Source organism: Alligator sinensis, unplaced genomic scaffold, assembly GCF_000455745.1.
Source record: "Alligator sinensis unplaced genomic scaffold, ASM45574v1 scaffold442_1, whole genome shotgun sequence".
NCBI classification, from domain to species: Eukaryota; Metazoa; Chordata; order Crocodylia; family Alligatoridae; genus Alligator; species Alligator sinensis.
This window is the reverse complement of record NW_005841829.1, coordinates 6,539,242-6,556,429: the sequence shown is the minus strand read 5'-3', so window position 1 is coordinate 6,556,429 and position 17,188 is coordinate 6,539,242. Positions and strand designations below refer to the sequence as shown.

Genomic DNA, 17,188 nt, shown 5'->3' with positions numbered 1-17,188 from the left:
CCTCACTGACAAGCCTCCTGAGCTTGTCAAAGTCGGCTTTCCTGAAGTCAAGGACTTGCGCGTTGCTGACCGACTTGCCAGCTTTTCGGTGGATGGTGAAGGTGATCAGCTCGTGGTCGCTGTCACCCAGCTTCCCATCGATCACTAGGTCGCCGACTAGGTCATCCCCAGTAGCCAGTACTAGGTCGAGCAGCGCTTTGCCTCTCATTGGCCCAGAGACTTCTTGAGTCAGGTAGAGGTCATCCACGCACGAGAGGAAGCTCTGCAACCGCTCAGATTTTGCTGAGTGATCCTCCCACGAGATGTCCGGGTAATTGAAGTCACCCATGACAGCCGTGGTCCTGGAGCAAGCTGCCTCAGCCAGTTCCTGGGCAAACTCCTGGTCAAGCTCAGGACTTTGGGTGGGAGGTCTGTAATAGACCTCGATCAGAATCGATATATCCCACGAACCATTTATTTATTTATTTTTTTTTTTTTACAGCACCGATTCTGAAAAGCACCTCTCTCAGCCTCTCCTGTGCTGGCCACTGTAATTGAATGAACCCTAAATATGAGAAGTAAATACATGGGTGCTTTCCAAATTGGTACAAAATCAGTTGGTGGGTAAAACAGTGGTCTGCAGGTTGGGACTTTTGAGTTTTCTTGCTCAGATGGGCTTAAGTTATTTTGCCACTCTTGTGCCTGTTTCTCCAGTTACAAAATGGCAACAACGATGCCCTTTTCCTATGGGTATGAAACATTTTTTTGTGAATATTGTCCTTTGGAATCCTTGGGTGAAGTGCTCATTTTTACTAAATTTTTCTTTCTTTTTCTTTTTTGTTTCCCAGGGCATTTTGAGGTTTCACACATGAATGAGTTGGCTAGGGTGTAGTCCTTGATAGACTAGCTTTACACAAACAGTAATTTGTCTTTTTATAGTGGCGTCTGTGTCCAGCTGTAAAGCTGAAAGTATCTAATCAGTGGAGTTGTTGTCAATTTTATTTTTAATGGCTGGGTCATCATCTCTATTGAACCACATGCAGTGCTTGAATTTCGTTTGTCTTTTGCTTCTTTCAGTATCGTTCCATAAATCATCGTGTGGATTCCAAATCCCTGTGGCTTTATCGGTGGTATTATTCAAGAATTTGCCAGTGGTGAGAATTTGGTATTTTGTTCTTTTTGTCTTTACAGTGGGTTTTACAGTTACTCTTATTTTTCTTGCATGCATGGCTAACAAGTGCTGCTGCGTCCTAAAATGCACTCTCTGTTGGAAAGCAAATGTATGAAGAAATGTGAGAGGAATGGAAGGTGACAACTACTGCAAGCTCTAATTATGAGGGAGCTGCATTGATTTTCATGGATCTGTTAGCATGACTAAAGCCTATTTGTGTTAGTTTAAGGTTTATAGGATTATGCACTGGAGATTTCTAAACTTATTTTAATACTGTTTAATTCATTAGCAGTGCATTATGTGCCAAAGCTTATTAGTCTAATCCCAGTGGCAGCATTTAAAGAAGGAAAAATGTACCTCCTGCCTTCCACACTCATATATCCCAAGATATGGTATTTGATGCAAGCATTTTTTTATTCAAAGTGCAGACAATAGGATGCTATAATCAAGTGGTGCTGTACATTATAGTGCTTTTTAGATATTGCTCACTTTACTTGATAAACTTCATATTAGTGCAAACGTTCTAATCTTTCTAATAAATCCGCTTGACTTTATGATAAATGTCTGCTTTCTCTTATTCCTATGTTGTTCTTGTTTCCTTACAGGATTTTGGGCTTAACCATTACTATAATCCTGGGTCTGGCTTTCATTGAAACCCCTTCTTCACTTACTGTCACCTCTGATATACGATACCGGAGCCCAGCTTGGGAACCTCCATGTGGCCTGACAGAAAGTATTGAGCTGCTTTGTTTCCTTATCTTTATAGCTGATGTATCTGTGAAGGTGAGCTAAGCCTTGTTCTCTGTCATATAGAAGCATGCATACTTGTATAGTCTGCTTGGCATAGTCACTGGTTGCATCTACATGAGGTGTTAGTGTGCATTTGTTTAGTACTTGTTTATGCGAGTACCCAAGTTACTGTGCAATAGTCCCAGTGAATGTTTTTTTTGTGACACAACTGCACAGTAGCCTAATGCTACTGTGCACTAGTGTTGTGTCACTCACGTTTTTTGTCACACGATGCTACTGCACAGTAGTACCAGGTATTTCCTTTGTATAAAGGGCTGTTCCCAAGGTGTGAGGCAGTATCTATGGACTCTTACAATTTTTGCCTCCTGTCCCTCCCACCCTCCTTTATATCATGGGTCATACTTGCAAACAAAGTAGTAAAATCCAATACCCTTTAAAAGAGCATTGGTGTTGTTTTCCTTTTCAGTCTGTTCCTCCCCACCTACCCCCTTCCACCATTCAGCTTGTGATGTTTTAACAGATATTCAATTTTGTCTCTTGCAGAGTTATTTAATTGGGTGGGAAGAATTTCGGAAAACTAAATGGCTGATGGCTTATATCCTGGCACTGGTAGTCTCGCTGACTGACTGGACTGTATCAATGAGCTTTTCCTGTAGAGAAGTAAGAATTATCACCCCTCCCTTCACCCCTTATTGCCTTAAGTTAGAACACTATATCAAGTTCTAGCTTCCACGTTTTGAACGAGATGTTATGATTTGGGAGAGGGTACAGAAAAGAGCCTGTCCACTGGCTTGAGGGCTAGAGAAAATGTATTGGAGACTATTGGAGAGACTTCAGTAACTCAAAAATTTTTTTAGATTATCAGAAAGAAGACTGAGACAACTTGATTAGAGTATGCGCTTTTCAAAGAAAGAAAATACTTGTGCAAAAGGCTATTTAATAACGCAGAGGAAGGCATAATGAAAATTAGTGAATGGTAGCTGAAGCCAGGCAAATTCCTACTTTTTAACATTGATTTAACCACTTGAAATGGTGGTTTCTTCATCCCTCAGTGTCTACAGCTCAAGCCTGGAGAATATCTTTCCATTTTCCTCCAAACACCAGCTCCAGGATCTAACGAGGGAGTAAATGGGTGAAATGCCATTGCTTATGTTAGGCAGAAGATCAGACTAGATAATCCCTTCTGGCCTTAAACACCATGAAATATGTTTTAGGTCAGGGGTTTTGGCCACTGGTTATAAAGATTCATTTTATGATGCATCTTTGATTGTGTTGATCTGTGTTTTTTCTTAATTTTTTTTTTTTTTCCTGGCAAAAATATGAAAAACTAGTGTGAAACTGCGGGAAAAACTAGACTGCTCAGGGCCTGCTCCCTGTGACTTTGTGAGGGTTAATGTCCATTGTTTTGCTTTTGCAGACTGTGAGAATAAGACGAATTCTCCGACCTTTCTTCCTCCTTCAGAATTCCTCCATGATGAAAAAAACGCTAAAAAGCATCAACAGCACACTGCCAGAAATGGCAAGGTAGGTAACAGCTGAATAGTTGGAAATGTCTTTAGAGAGTCTTATTATTCTGCAAATGATGAACCAGGATAGCTGCTTTGAAAGAGTTTGGCTGTGTAACTGATTAGCTATTGACCTGATGAAAATTAAATTCCTTGTGGAACTTAGGGCTGGAAAAATTAGCCATGTAGTATTTTGAACATTAATCTGATGATCATTTGAGCTGCTTCGACTGTATTAGCCATGCAGCTTCCAATACTTCCCTTCCATGAAGTTGAGGTGTTGCGAGAGTGGCGTGGATCTTTTACTCAGACTTAAGAGGTCTGATACGAAGAAGTGCCTACCTGTGTTGTAAATTGTTCTGTGCTGTCATTTTAATGAGATACGTGACTGATTTTGTGGACGTGACAGTGTTTTGTCTCATGTGCAGTACTTAGCACTCATAGGGTGTGTCTAGAAAAGCGCGGTTGTGTGGTATGTGGTGCTGCAAACATGTTTGCAGCATACCACACAGTCCGGTGTTCTCCGCGCAAGGGTGCGCTGCCCGAGTGTGTGTTGCACCTTTTATTTTTCTGGGGTTTTTTTAACCCCTGGATAGCTGCAGCACAAGGTGCACTGCTGCTGTTTGTCCCCAGGGAGCCAAATGTCCACATACGTCTGGATGCACCCACACAAGGCTTTCTTATATGGAAAGCACCCTGTTCTCGAACACTCAGAATTATCCTGCCTGAGGTGGAACTCATTAAAAGATTTGCCAGAGACCCGGAGGGAGTATGTCATAGTTATAAGTGGAACACAGGTGGTGATGCTTCCCAGTCCTGAGCTCAAATTAATAGATTGTTTTTGCCCCCATAGACATTTTCGAAGGGTATCGTAATCACTTTCATCCTTGGAGAACAGTAGCAGTACAGTTATCAAATCACATTTTCTTTAACTTGAGTTCAAAATAAGGGAAGCGAGTCCAACCATGGAGCCTAATACCTTTTGAAATAGAATCTGCATGTGTGTATACAGGTGAATTTGCTAGTTTCACCTGAGGCCTTTTTGACTGGCACTGGTAAGTTTCATTAAGAATCAAAGATTTACACAACCACACCCATCTTCTGTCCAAAAGATTCCTTAAAGTTCCTTGTGGTGGTATAGTCACAGTCTTCAATATTAATTGATTGAAAACTATGATCCTGATTCAGAAAAATGCTTGGATTCATATTTTTCTCATTGTCCTCAGCCAGAGGGATTCAAGGACTGATTTCAGTGACACTGAAACGTGCTGAACAGTTGTGAGGTGGTGCACATTTCTGAATTGAGGCCTGTCTGATTTGTTTTTGTTATGTGGATATAACACCATTTAAAAAAATCCTATTGCTTTTTTTAAAGGACTGCATCCTGCTGTATTTTAAGCCAAAGGATTTATGTCAACATATATATTTTCTTTTTGATAGTGTTGTTCTGCTACTAGCTGTCCACCTGTCTCTCTTTACCATGTTTGGCATGTTGCTGTTTGCTCGAACAAAGGTAACTAAACATTTGTGCTATGATTGATCCCACTGCTGTGTGTTTTTTCTTGTCTGTCCCCCCCTGTTGGCTGTTTGTTTGTGATAGTTGTTTAAGCCAGAGAAACTCAATTTCTCCAAGAAAAGATCATTTTGTCATCTTTGTCAGAAATGTCAGGATGACTTTTAAGTGTTGTATGGCGGAGGGTGTTTTTAGAAAACTTAAAAAAAACCCAACAACGTGAACGTATGTTACATTCTTTGTAAGAGGACATTGGGAGGCCACTCCTAAACCAGTTTTATAATGTCTTCTTTCTCCATCTTGAAACTTCATATTTCTAATATCAAATTTCATTGTTCTTTCTGAGCTATGGCTGCACTTATGTCTCCACACTATGTCTAGAGTATTCCACTGTTACTAGTCCCTACTGCATTTGTTTACCCTTTTTTTTGTCTAGTTCTGAAACTTGGTTGACTTGGTGGTAAAAATTGGCTCCTTCCTAATTTATGCTGCAGCTTCTGATGTCACCATTACTGTGTATGTGTGAGGAAGAAACTAGCTAAGACAAGATCCTAATCACATCCCTCTCTCTCCAGCATTGCTGTTGAAAACTAATATTTTTCCCTCTCAGGCATGTACTATTGTTGTATTTTTAATTTCCTCCTCCTCAATTCTTTCTTTTACAGCTTGTATCTTCAAATCCACTATTCCTCACTAATGCTCTTGCTCATATCCTCAGCCATACCTCAGTCGCAGTCATTCTTACCTTCTTGCTTCTGGCCTTGTTTTTCTCTCCTTTATTCTAGCTTGATTCTTTCTCTGTTTACTCAAACTTATTTGAAGTGCTGCAGTTAAAATCATGTTTTTTTCCTTATTGCTGTGACTATAGACCCTTCTCTTGCATCACTTTATTCATTTTCTGTTTCTTCCTGTGTTATGCTCAACTCTTTGTCCTCATCTTGCAGGCCGTCTCATGCTCACCCTCATTTATTCCGTGTTTTTCCTAATAGCACTGTTCCTCTCCTCTGCTTTTGAGACTTGTACCTTCATTCCTGCTCCAGTCTACACATGGGACAGCCTCAGGTGAATTTGCTAGGTTCACCTGAGGCCTTTTTGACTTGCACTGGTAAGTTAAATTAAGAATCAAGGACTTATGCAAACACACCCATCTTCTGTCCAAAAGATTCCTTAAGGGTCCTTGTGGTGATATAGTCATAGTCTTAAGGGTCCTTGTGGTGGTATAGTATTAAATAATAGAAAACTATGATCCTGAATCAAGAAAATGCTTAGACGCATGTTCTTCTCATTGACCTCAGTCTAAGGGATTGAAGGACTGATTTCAGTGACACTGCAGCATCTGCTGAACAGTCGTGAGCTTTCCCTGTGGATAAACAACTTCCCTTCTCTAAATCCCCTGCTTCTTTTCCCAGGAACTCTTTACCTTCCTCTACTACTAGTAATCCTCTCACATCTTCCCTTCCATTTCCTCTTGTGCTGTTTCTTTGTTTGCCTTGTCAAATAGAGATTATGCATTCTCTGCAAGCAGTTAAGTGCATTTATCTACCTTAAAATGTGTAGGCTAGGTTAATAATGGATAACTCATTAGCCATAGATTTTAAAGTTGCTTAAAAGATTAACTATAATAGTGTGTTTAAAAAAATAAAAAATAATTCCGTTGCTTCCTATGCATAAGCTATGTTTTCCCAGTGTAGTATGTCTTTTATGAGGGGGGGGCAGAGAAGGAAGTGACATGGTTTATACTGTTAAAGCTTGCAACCTCATCTCAATTCACCACATAGTAAGGTGGAGGGAAAAAAAATATTCATGAGAATACTCAAGCCCTGCTTGCAAATATCCTGTTTGATGGAACCTTTCTGTCAATTGAGGGAACTGAAAGTGTGGTTTGAGTGAAATACTATGAACAGAACCCATCTTCCAATCAAGTTCAGGTAGTCTATAGATGTCAAGTCTTATTGCCGGAGAGCATGTCTGTTTCCTTTCCAGTGGTGCTGTACATGCTTTGTTGGTTGTTCTGACCTATTTGTGTAGGTCATGCTATTGTGCCAGTTACCAAGATCTGTAATTAGGTCTGTAATAACAAGTTAAAGCTTAAGCTGGGCATCTTGATATTTTATTTTTAACTAGGCCAAAAACCAATTTGGGTGAATGTATCCAGAAAGTTCTAACTAATTAAAATATTTGTCAAATATTTGCATTTTTTAATTACATTTTCCCTTGCATGGAAAGTAGTATAACTAGTATCTTGCACATGCTTGATTTGATTGATTGAATGATTTTTTTTTTTTGGCAGCATATGAGGAGGCCTAAAATGCTATTATGTACATTTCAGATCTCTTCTGCTTTTATCATACTTATAAAGTTCTGTTAGTTCTGATGCACCAACCTGTGCTTGGAATAGAATGTTCTTCCCCTCCCAGTGTCCCTTTCAGAATTGCTTTAAATTGCTACGTTACCTGTTTCAAGGTGTTATCTTCCCTCTTAAACCTTATAGATGGTAGCCAGACTTAAATCCTGTATTGAGACTTCTCTGCCTTGCTGCCTTTTTAACGGTGTAGTCTTTCTTATGTTCTGATGATTGCTAAGCAATCAGATTTCTGAAGGCACTAAAGCAGCGTAAGTGATTGTTGTGCAACCTTGTTTTATAGATTGCGTAGACCTCCTGAATTAGCCTCTCAGATCTCTTCCACCTTGTCTTGTATATAAATCAGGCAAGGATATGTGATAGTTAGATGTAACAAATTATTTTAAACTGATTTTTTTCCTTGACAATGCAGATTTGTTTGTTTGTATTTCCAAAGTACTGCTTTGGCAATAATTTGGTGGTAATCTCTATGACTAGGATGGTCAGCAGGATAAGGAATGGCTGGGATATTTCCGGAATTTGCCAGATGCATTGACTTCATTACTGGTGCTGCTGACTACTGCAAATAACCCTGATGGTGAGCATCTCTTAATAGCAGAATAAAACTTTGATGAAATGGATTTGATTTCTCTCCTTAATTTGGTCTGCCTCTTTTTTTGATTATCCTGAATACTGTTATCTGAAAAAAATAATACCCCCAGTAGTTAGAGGCAAGTTCTGCATGGACCTGGTCATAAATTACATTACTTTTATACCATTAAAAGCTTCTCCCTGTGTTCTCCCACATTGAAACAATTTTTTGGAGCAGATCCTTGACTGACAAACTGATAGATTCATTGATTTCTACAGAACCATACCAGTGTGCACCAGTTGAGGATCTCCCCCATTGTCTTCATTAAGTCAGATCTGCACTTTAAATATATTTTTGTTTTTAAGCACAGAACTCTTAACCTTACTTTTATCTTGCAATTTTTTGTGCAGTGATGATTCCCGCATATTCTAAGAACCGAGCCTACTCTATCTTCTTCGTACTCTTTACCGTGTTAGGTAAGTCACCTCTTTTCTTCAGTTGTAGGGCTAATTTGCTATAAGTCTCCTCTAACAAGGTGGTATAGTGGGGAGCTGCTTGCTTTTCTTTCTCTGGGAATTTATAACCACAAATATCCTGTTTTCTGCAAGGATTTTTGTGGGTAGTATCTTTTATAGGACCAACTGCATGGTTGGGATAAACTTAGTCAAGCTGTCAGGTCCAATGCATTCTTCAGGTCTGTCCTTTTTTTTGGTTCTCATTTGAACCTGCATATAGGGGGTTTAGATTTTGGTGGTTAAAAAAATTAATTGTATGTTAAATTTTTAGATGCAGTGGAAGCAATATGCACCTCTTGGTTTACTTTAAAATCCATCTATTAAGATCTTAAGATGGAATGTTCTATTAAATTGAAAAGTGTTCATTAGTTTTTGTGCAGGGGAAAAATCTTTTAAACTGATGGGTTTTTTTGGAAGCTTTAAGACTTTACTAGAATATCAAAAAGAAGTTAAATAATTAGCAATGCTGTATGTCCAAATAATTAAATATGTGACTTGGAAACATGATATAGTTCAAAGAAACTTGAGCTATAAGTCGGTAGGTATCCCTGAATATCTCTCTCTCTTTAAAGGAAACTTGTTTCTGATGAACTTGCTGACAGCAATAATATATAATCAGTTTCGAGGATATCTTCTTGTGAGTAAAACTTTCATTTGTTTTCTGGTATGCACTCACTCATAAATTTACAGCTTCTCAACATCTGAGTTTCCCATACACAGGAGAAGCAGCAAGATTCTCTTTATTGTAGATACAGTTATACTATATAAAGTTGCTTTAGATTGCTATAGCTTATTCCTACAATAGAAGAGGAATAAGGTAGATATTAGTATAAAGAATCCCTATATTGTTATATTTGTGTTCACTATAATTGCTGCAGTGAATTTCTGACCCTTGACCCAAAATAGTTAAATTTGTACAAAAAACATGTGTGAACCAGGAATGCGTTTGTATATATTATCTAGAACAAAGAACCCTTATCTCAACTGTGGCCCTTTAGAATTTAGATGCCACACACATGTTGTTATTACTGTGATATTTAACAAACATTGTTTACAGATTTTGTCTGCATGGTAGAGCCTATGAAAATTTCAATAAAGCAGAAATGGTGACTGCTTGCTATGTATGTTGCCACATCCTCTGCTTACAGAGAGCCTTTTTCTCCTCACTTGATATTTTCTGCATTGACCTTATGGCACGGGGAGCTTTGGAAGAAAATTTGAGGTTTCTTACTGCAGAGCCCAAGTCTAGCTCCAAGACTAGGCCCTGAGTCTGAGCCTCCATCCAGGTTTTCAACAAAGGCTGTCACTTCAACCCAGCTGTGAAGTAACTGAATATGATAGCCATATCATTCCATTTTGTGGCATTGGCTATAGAAATTACTGTATCTTAACTAGGCTAGTCTTGATGATGATCTTGACCCTACTGTGGAGCTGATGTAACTTGAAGTGCAAACTGCTGACTTACTGTAGAACTTGAGTCCTGTGGAAATGACTAGCTAGTGAATTACAAGGAGATATTAATTTGGTTTATTGCTTATTCTGAATTCTTTTCTTCAGCGTTGGTGCATTTGGGGTTAAGTCATGCTACTTCATGAGAAGCAGGCACAGCCATGGATATCTAGATTGAAATAAAATGCTATGTGAAGAATCTGTCCAATGCAATGTTTTATTATTCTTATCACTGTATAGTGCTGTTCACTGCTTTAAACAATGTGTGTGTTGTTTCCCCTCTGGCTTTGTCTAAGGGAGAGTTTATATACACTTGTTCCTTAAAATGAATATGTTCCTCAATGTTCATACTGGGGAAGCTTGATTTAAAGTGTACCTTGTATGTGAAGCAGTAAATGGAAAGATTATTGGTAACCCTTAGTCCCAGACATGAAAGCAACATCCATAGCAACTAAACTTAGAGTAAGCTTTATCTTATTCCAAAGTGCCTTGTGTGTGTTGCTTGTTTTGCCTTCAATTGGAGAAGAAGGTGGGATCTGTTTATCATAGAAGGGCTGTGAGAAATGCATTGGAGATGAAGAATCACGACCTGGTGGCTACAGAAAGTTAATAGAAACTAAAACTGCATCACATTTCATTTCCTGCTTAAGGGGCAGAATTGAACCGTATGAGAGCAGTCATGATTGGAGGCAGCAATACCTAGGAATGAAAATTTAAATTAAATGAAAGGCTGTCTTAGCCACATCTAATAAAGAGGCACTTTCCCAATATAGATACTTTGTAGGGACTTCCACTTTAGTTCCAGAGAGAAACAGTAGAGGAGGTGGCTGGGGGAAATAAAAAAGGCAGAAAAAATGCAGCCAGAGATACTGGGAACTGGACTTAATCATTACTAGTGAGTAATTTCTTTTTAATTCTCTCGACTCTTCACGACCACCACAATACCTCTGAATATTGCATATGAATAACTGTTGCTCTCTGTGGTATCTTCACTGTAGAAATCTGTCCAGTCCTCACTCCTCAGGAGGCGGTTGGGAATCCGGGCTGCATTTGAAGTGCTTTGTTCCCTGAAAGAGACTCCTGCCCATACACATGAGTGAGTAAAGGATGGTACAGTAGATACCACTCTGGGAACACAGAGCAACATTTGTCTTTCAGCTGTGTCTTCAACCCCCTTTTTGGGGAGAAGCAGATTACTGTCCACCTCTTCATATTCTATGGGCTTTTCCTTGCCTCTCCTAATAATATTCAGATTTGTGTCACTTGAACACCGTTCTCAGGGTCTCACTTATACTTGTGACAGGGTTAGGGGTGGAGTAGGGTGGGAGACCTAGATTTTGTTTTCACTTCTAATTTCTATTTCTAATTGGAACTGCTTTAAAATAAGAGTGAGACTGCAGTTAGGCTCACCAGTTAGTTGCCTGCCTTTGTGAGAGTAGAAGAGACTGACATAGCTTTAAGATATAAAAGATAACAAGTTTCCTTTTTCTTTTCTTTAAAATGGATTGTGCGTCAATGCTGAGACCTTGCTCCGGGTGCTGAAGAAAGTGGACGTGGATTTTGGCTGTAAACATGTCATCTTGAGGGTAGGAATTGGTTCTTGACAAGCATAGATAAGAACATAAACAGAAGTTCCCGCTTGGTGTCCCTGGAAACTGACATCTTCTATTTAGACATGCGTCTAGTCTGAGAGTGGTAGCTTCAGCACAGTCTTACACTATCGTGCAAATATCCCTGCTGAGAGCGAGAGCCGAGGTCAGGATCTGTGTCCATTTTAGTTCTTGGGCTTGTTGCTGAGATGCAGGATGCTCATGGAAACTGCCCAATCTGCTATCAAAATTGTCATGAACACCAGGCTTATTTTACTTAAGGGTTAATGAACAGCTACTAGATTGAAAAGTTTTTTTGTTCATTACTAGCAAAGACTTTTGCACTAGAGACCTGAGGATGAAAGGCTTTCTTTCTCAATACCAAAGCCATTAAGCATTCAGTCAATGCTCAGTTTTATTCTAGCTTGTTGTCATTGAGCAATGAAAAAATTCACTTTAATCTTTTTAAAACTGCAGCTCTTAATTTGAAATATTTAGGTTTTTATAATGAGTGAGGGGAAAGAGAGTAGCATTCTCAAAATGCAGCAATCTGCAGCACCTGGTGCTCTGCCACCTGAGTAAATGGTTCTCATTGTGAACCTCTTGTTTTATGTTAGGGTTGTTCTCTCTTTGACTATATTGGGTTCAGAGGCAGGAGAGAGCAAAGATCACCAAAGGGAAATGAAGGGATTCTTCCAGGATCAGATATCTCATTTGACCTCTTTTAGCTCTAGGATTGGTTAAGACCTAGATGTGCTAGAATGCTGCTTTCTACAGTATTTCCTTTAGTATTTGGAAATGCCAGTGAAGGAAAACCCAGAGATCAGGTGCTCATGGAACATGGTTATATTTAGCTGTGCCACTAATTTGCATAACAAACACCCACGGGAGGCTTTAGTTTAGCAATCTTGATTTTTGTTCAGGTTGCTTGCACTTGTAGGAGGTGTCTGGTAATCCCAGGCTTTAGGACTTCTTTTTTTCTTTCTTACTGGGACCAAAGAGAAATTTCTTCCCTATACCTACCCCTTCCCCTTTACCTGCTCAAACGCATTATTTGCCTTCAAGAGTTGTTTTCTTCTCTGAAGCCTTGGACATTGGTTTGGGTGTGCTGGTGCTCCTAGTGGTACTGACACACAACACAAACCAAAACCATAGATGAAAATGATAGAGGTGTACCAGTATATTGGTTGCATATCGGATCAACACTGATAAAAGGAAAATTAACATTATTGGCTATCGGCTTTTCTTGCCTGGTGTAGCTGTGTAATGTTGCCAATTAAATCAGGGGCAGGCAAAATCCGGCCCACAAGCACCGTGGGCAAAATCCAGCCCACCAGGCAATTTTATCTGGCCTGTGGGGCTCCTAAAAAATTTAGAAAATTAATATTTATCTGCCTCTGGCTGCCTGTCAAAGATGACAGGAGCCAGGGTCAGTAGGACTCATGGGGAGCTGGCAATAAAACTAAACAGCCACAGCAGCAAGTCCAGGCTGACCTTGCTCTGCCCTGCCCTCCCTTCAGCCTCCCATACCCTGAGCCCAGCCGGAAGCCTCTGCCTAGCAGAGGCTTTTAGAGGTTTCTGGCCTGGGACTGTTCCTGCCTCCCCATGCTGAGGGGAAATTCAGATAAGGGCTAGGGGAGGCAGGGAAGGACTGCAGGCGATTGCCCTAGTCCTCAGGGCCGGCTGGGCCGGCTCCTACAGTACCAGCGCTGCAGCTGGGAACCATGTGATGCTGGAGTGCAGCGGGGGAGGGGAGAGAGGGTGAGTGGGGAAATGGCTGCAGCAGGTGGAGGGAAGGGGCAGCGAGTGGGTGCACGGAGCATAGAGTCAGGCGAGTGTGCGGGGCCCACACCAGGGCTAGCACCAGCGGGCCAGCAGGAGTGCAGGGCCAGGCTCCCAGGGGCTCTATGGAGCCATGCTCGCTCCCTCCTTCTGATTTGAGCAGCGCAGCCTGGGCCCCATGCTTCTGCCATCCTGCTCTGCCGGTGCTGGCCCTGGTGCACCAGTGTGGGCCCTGCACTCCTGCTTGGCTGTTGCTGCGCTCTGCATGCTTGCTTGCTGCCTCTTTCCCCTGCCTGTCGCAGCCATTTCCCAGCTGTCTTCCCCACCCCCTGCCTGCTGCACTCCGGCATCATGTGGTTTCCAGTTGCAGCGCTGGGACCACAGGAGCAGCTGGTATGTGGTGCTGGAGCAGTGTGGGGTGGGGAGTGACAGGAGAAGGGTAGCAGATAGGGGGCAAGTGGCAGTGAGTGGGAGCTAGTTGGGTGGGGAATGGTAGGAGAAGGATGGCAGACAGGGGGGCAAGTGGCAGTGAGTGGGAGCATGGGGTCCACGCCAGTACCCCGGGGCCAGGAGCAGCAGGAGCATGGAGCCCAGCTGGCAGGGGTTCTGCCTGCCACAGGCTGAGGGGTGGGGTGCAGGCTGTGGGCAAACCTTCCCCCTCCATGCAAGTCACAACCCTCCCCAGCCACCCTCCCCTCCCACACAGCCTCCCACAAAACTCATACCCACCCACACCCCATAACTATCCACCCCCCCACCCCCACAACTCATTTACCCACAAACATACACCTATGCACCCATCGACAATATACAAGAGTAAGCTTCATTTTAAGCTTTTATACTGTCGCCTCTGTGTACATGACACACACATGTAAATCAGGACAAAAATATTTTTTGAAATGAAATTAATTAAAGTTGTAGCACAAGTTTGATTTTTATAATATAATTTGGTATTTTTCTGGTTCAGAGATGGCAAAACCCCTTGCTGAAAGGAGTAATTCTGGGCGGCGAGGGGAGGGACTTATGATGGCAAAGGTCAGGGGTGATGAGGTAGGACTTCCAGTTCCACAATGGTGATCAGGGGGTGGGGCACCTGTCAAGGGGCGGGGTACCCATGCAGCCCTCAATGGCTTTCTAAAACTCAGTTAGTGGCCCACTGCCTGAAATAATTGCCCGTCCCTGGATAAAATGCTGCAAGCCATGTGCATACACATGGCCTGGAATGCAGCTGAGCAGCATAGAAAGCAACATCCTGCTGGTAAGTCTGTGAAGAGGAAGAGGCATGGAGGCACAGATCGAGGCCCCCATGGTGCGGGAGGGAGCGAGGCAGGAGTAGGGGCCAGGGGCAGGTGCTGCCTAGCCAGGACAGTGAATGGGACCCCGGGGCTGGGAGCAGGGTAGAGCTGCAGGCGGCTTGTCCAGGGGGTGCGGTGGTGGGGGAAGTGAGGGCGGATCCCTGCTGCTGTGCGCACCCCTGGGGGATGTATGGGGCGCATGTGCCCTCTAGATTTGTGCGCAGGCAGAGGTGGACTTGGGCCCAGGGGCTGCGCCAGCCTCTTCCTGGTGGTGGGGCTGGGTCAGGGCAAGGAGTGGGGCAGGCAGTGGTGACAGTGGTGGTGCTGTGAGGGGTGTCTGTGGGGGAATAAAGGTGAATTTTGGGATAGCCATAGCCCCCCTCAGCGCCACTTCTGCTTGGAGTACTCTGCTCTGCTGCCTTTCCCTGGGGAGCCTTGTGCTGGCTGGCTGCATGTCCCCTGCCCATCCCGCACCAGGGTCTTGGGGGGCCTATAGCCACCCCAAAATTCACCTTAAACCTCCCGTAGCCACCCCTTCCAATGCCACTGCCTCCCACCCCGCGCAGCTGAGCCCTCCTGATCTGAGCCCAGCCCTGGCCCAACCCCCCCACCAGGAAGGGGTTGCTGTGGCCCCTGGCCCCAAGCCTGCAGTGAGCTGCCTGCCTCCACCCAACGCACAAGTCCGGGGGGCACATGCCCCCCATGCCTCCCCCAGAGGTGTGCACAGCAATGGGGGCCACCCTCCCCCAGCCCTCTTGCGCCCCCTGGATGAGCTGCCTGGGGCTTCATCTTACTCCTGACCCTGGGGTCCCATTCACCACCCTGGCTGGGCAGTGCTTGCTGCTGCCCCTACCTCACACCCTCCTTCCCTCACTGTGGGGGCCTGGATTTGTGGCTGCCCCCCCCAAGTTACTGCCAGGACGCTGCTCTCCATGCTGCCCAACTGCATTCCTGTAAATCAGCTATTGTATCAGTATCAGCTGATACGGCTGATTTTAATAATAGGCTATTGGTATTGGCCAAGAATATCTTTATTGGTGCACCCCAGAGCTCCTACGTGTCCACTAGTTCCTTTTCTGTGTAGATTATGCAAGCTGTCACTAGCTCGAAGTGAGATTGGGACCCTATTAGGTTTAAGCAAGAACCAGCATATACTAAGAGAGTTGCTGTTCGAACAGTATGGAGTCTAATGGAAGGACGTTGAGATGCATTACTCAAAGATAGAGTGGACATCAAAGCAGTGTCATCTTCAGTCTTGATTTTGTTTTGTATGCTGTTCATACTGCCTCTCTGACCATATAGTAAGAGGTGTCTACCATGTCTGCAGATCCAGATACTGATCTGAATATTTCTTTTGCATGTAAAGACACTCAAGACGTGCCCTCATGGACTACTGTCAGCTGTCCAGTTTCAGAAACTCTTCGAAGAACTTGACAAAGACTCTGTTAAACAGGTATGTGACTTAGCAACTATTTATATAACACTACGAATGTCTTTATGATTTACTTGAGCTATACAGACATGAAATTGGGGGAAAAAAATTATTTATGGGACTTGGGAAGGGTCATTGATTTCACTGATTGTTCATTGTCTAATTCATAAATGGTTCTCATTGGGACAGTTTCTTTTCTGAGATACCAGACAAGGTTCTTTGGGTAAATGTGATATTTTTTATTAGACCAACTAAATAGTTGGACATTCTTTACAAGCTTTTGGGCACAAATACCCTTCTTCAGGCCTAGAGAGAATCTGCTGGTGTTTGTGCTCTTCTGGGTGGAATAGAAACTTAAGCTAAGATGCAAAATGCAGGTCTGTGAAAGTGCAAATGTGTGGCAAGGAAGATCAGAGGGGATGAGAGAGCAGCTTTTACAGCATTTCAGTTCGGAAGGTAATACACTTGATCTTAGCCCACAAGACTAAAACCATCCCAAAAACACAAACAAACATTCATGAGTATCAATTGTGAGGAATTTTTAAACGATTTGCTTAAGCAGAGTGGGTTTAATTTTTCTTTTAGTAGAAGATATGGCTAGTAACAAGGAAACTTGAAGATGAGTTGTATAGACACTGGATTTACCCAAAAGTTCACCTGTAAGTTAATTATTTCATCTTTATAAGTGCTGGAAAGTCAAACTGCTGTACATATTTTTTTCAAGTTATTTGACTGTTATAAGAATTAGATTTTTTTTTTTTTTTTTTTTAAGTAAGATAAAGTTTGCATTATGTTGAACAACATTTATGCAGTCACATCCCAGTCCCTCAGATCAGCTTTGGCTCTTTACAGAGGACCAGTATTGCAAATTGCAGTTATGATTTCCATGCAGAATTACTAGAGGAGGAGCAGGTAGAATATAATCTTCTTAAACCCTTTTTTTTTTTTTTTCTTTCTTTCAAAGTATCATGGATGAGATTAATGAAAAGGCTAAGTAGGGCAAATGAACTTGTGAATAAGTGAAGCACTTAGAAGTATTCTTACAGGAGACACTCCCATTCTAGAGCAGTTCATTGTCTCCATCTGTTTGCCTCTGGAGGCAAAGATGATGACTATTTGTTTGAAGTCTTGCTTCCCAGCCCTTGAAAGAAAGCACAGAACTTCTTTTTTGGCACCAGTGAAACAAGATCTTGAAGCATGGCTTCATTTGTTGGGCATAAAGGGCACTGACAGACATGGTGGGGGAAAAAACCCAACACTTTATCGGAAGAAGAA

At 42.4% G+C, this 17,188-nt stretch overlaps 1 protein-coding gene across 1 annotated transcript in view; it reads left to right on the top strand.

Annotated features, from left to right (window-relative positions):
• TPCN2 (two pore segment channel 2) overlaps nt 1-17,188 on the top strand; it is a 45,100-nt gene that overhangs the window by 5,205 nt on the left and 22,707 nt on the right. Inside the window, exons 3-13 of the mRNA XM_025200297.1 lie at nt 1,057-1,133; nt 1,756-1,933; nt 2,444-2,560; nt 3,318-3,424; nt 4,846-4,918; nt 7,758-7,857; nt 8,262-8,327; nt 8,939-9,003; nt 10,814-10,911; nt 11,320-11,401; nt 15,848-15,934. Coding sequence (XP_025056082.1) covers nt 1,057-1,133; nt 1,756-1,933; nt 2,444-2,560; nt 3,318-3,424; nt 4,846-4,918; nt 7,758-7,857; nt 8,262-8,327; nt 8,939-9,003; nt 10,814-10,911; nt 11,320-11,401; nt 15,848-15,934 — 1,050 coding nt within the window. The remainder of the gene's footprint in view (nt 1-1,056; nt 1,134-1,755; nt 1,934-2,443; nt 2,561-3,317; nt 3,425-4,845; nt 4,919-7,757; nt 7,858-8,261; nt 8,328-8,938; nt 9,004-10,813; nt 10,912-11,319; nt 11,402-15,847; nt 15,935-17,188) is intronic.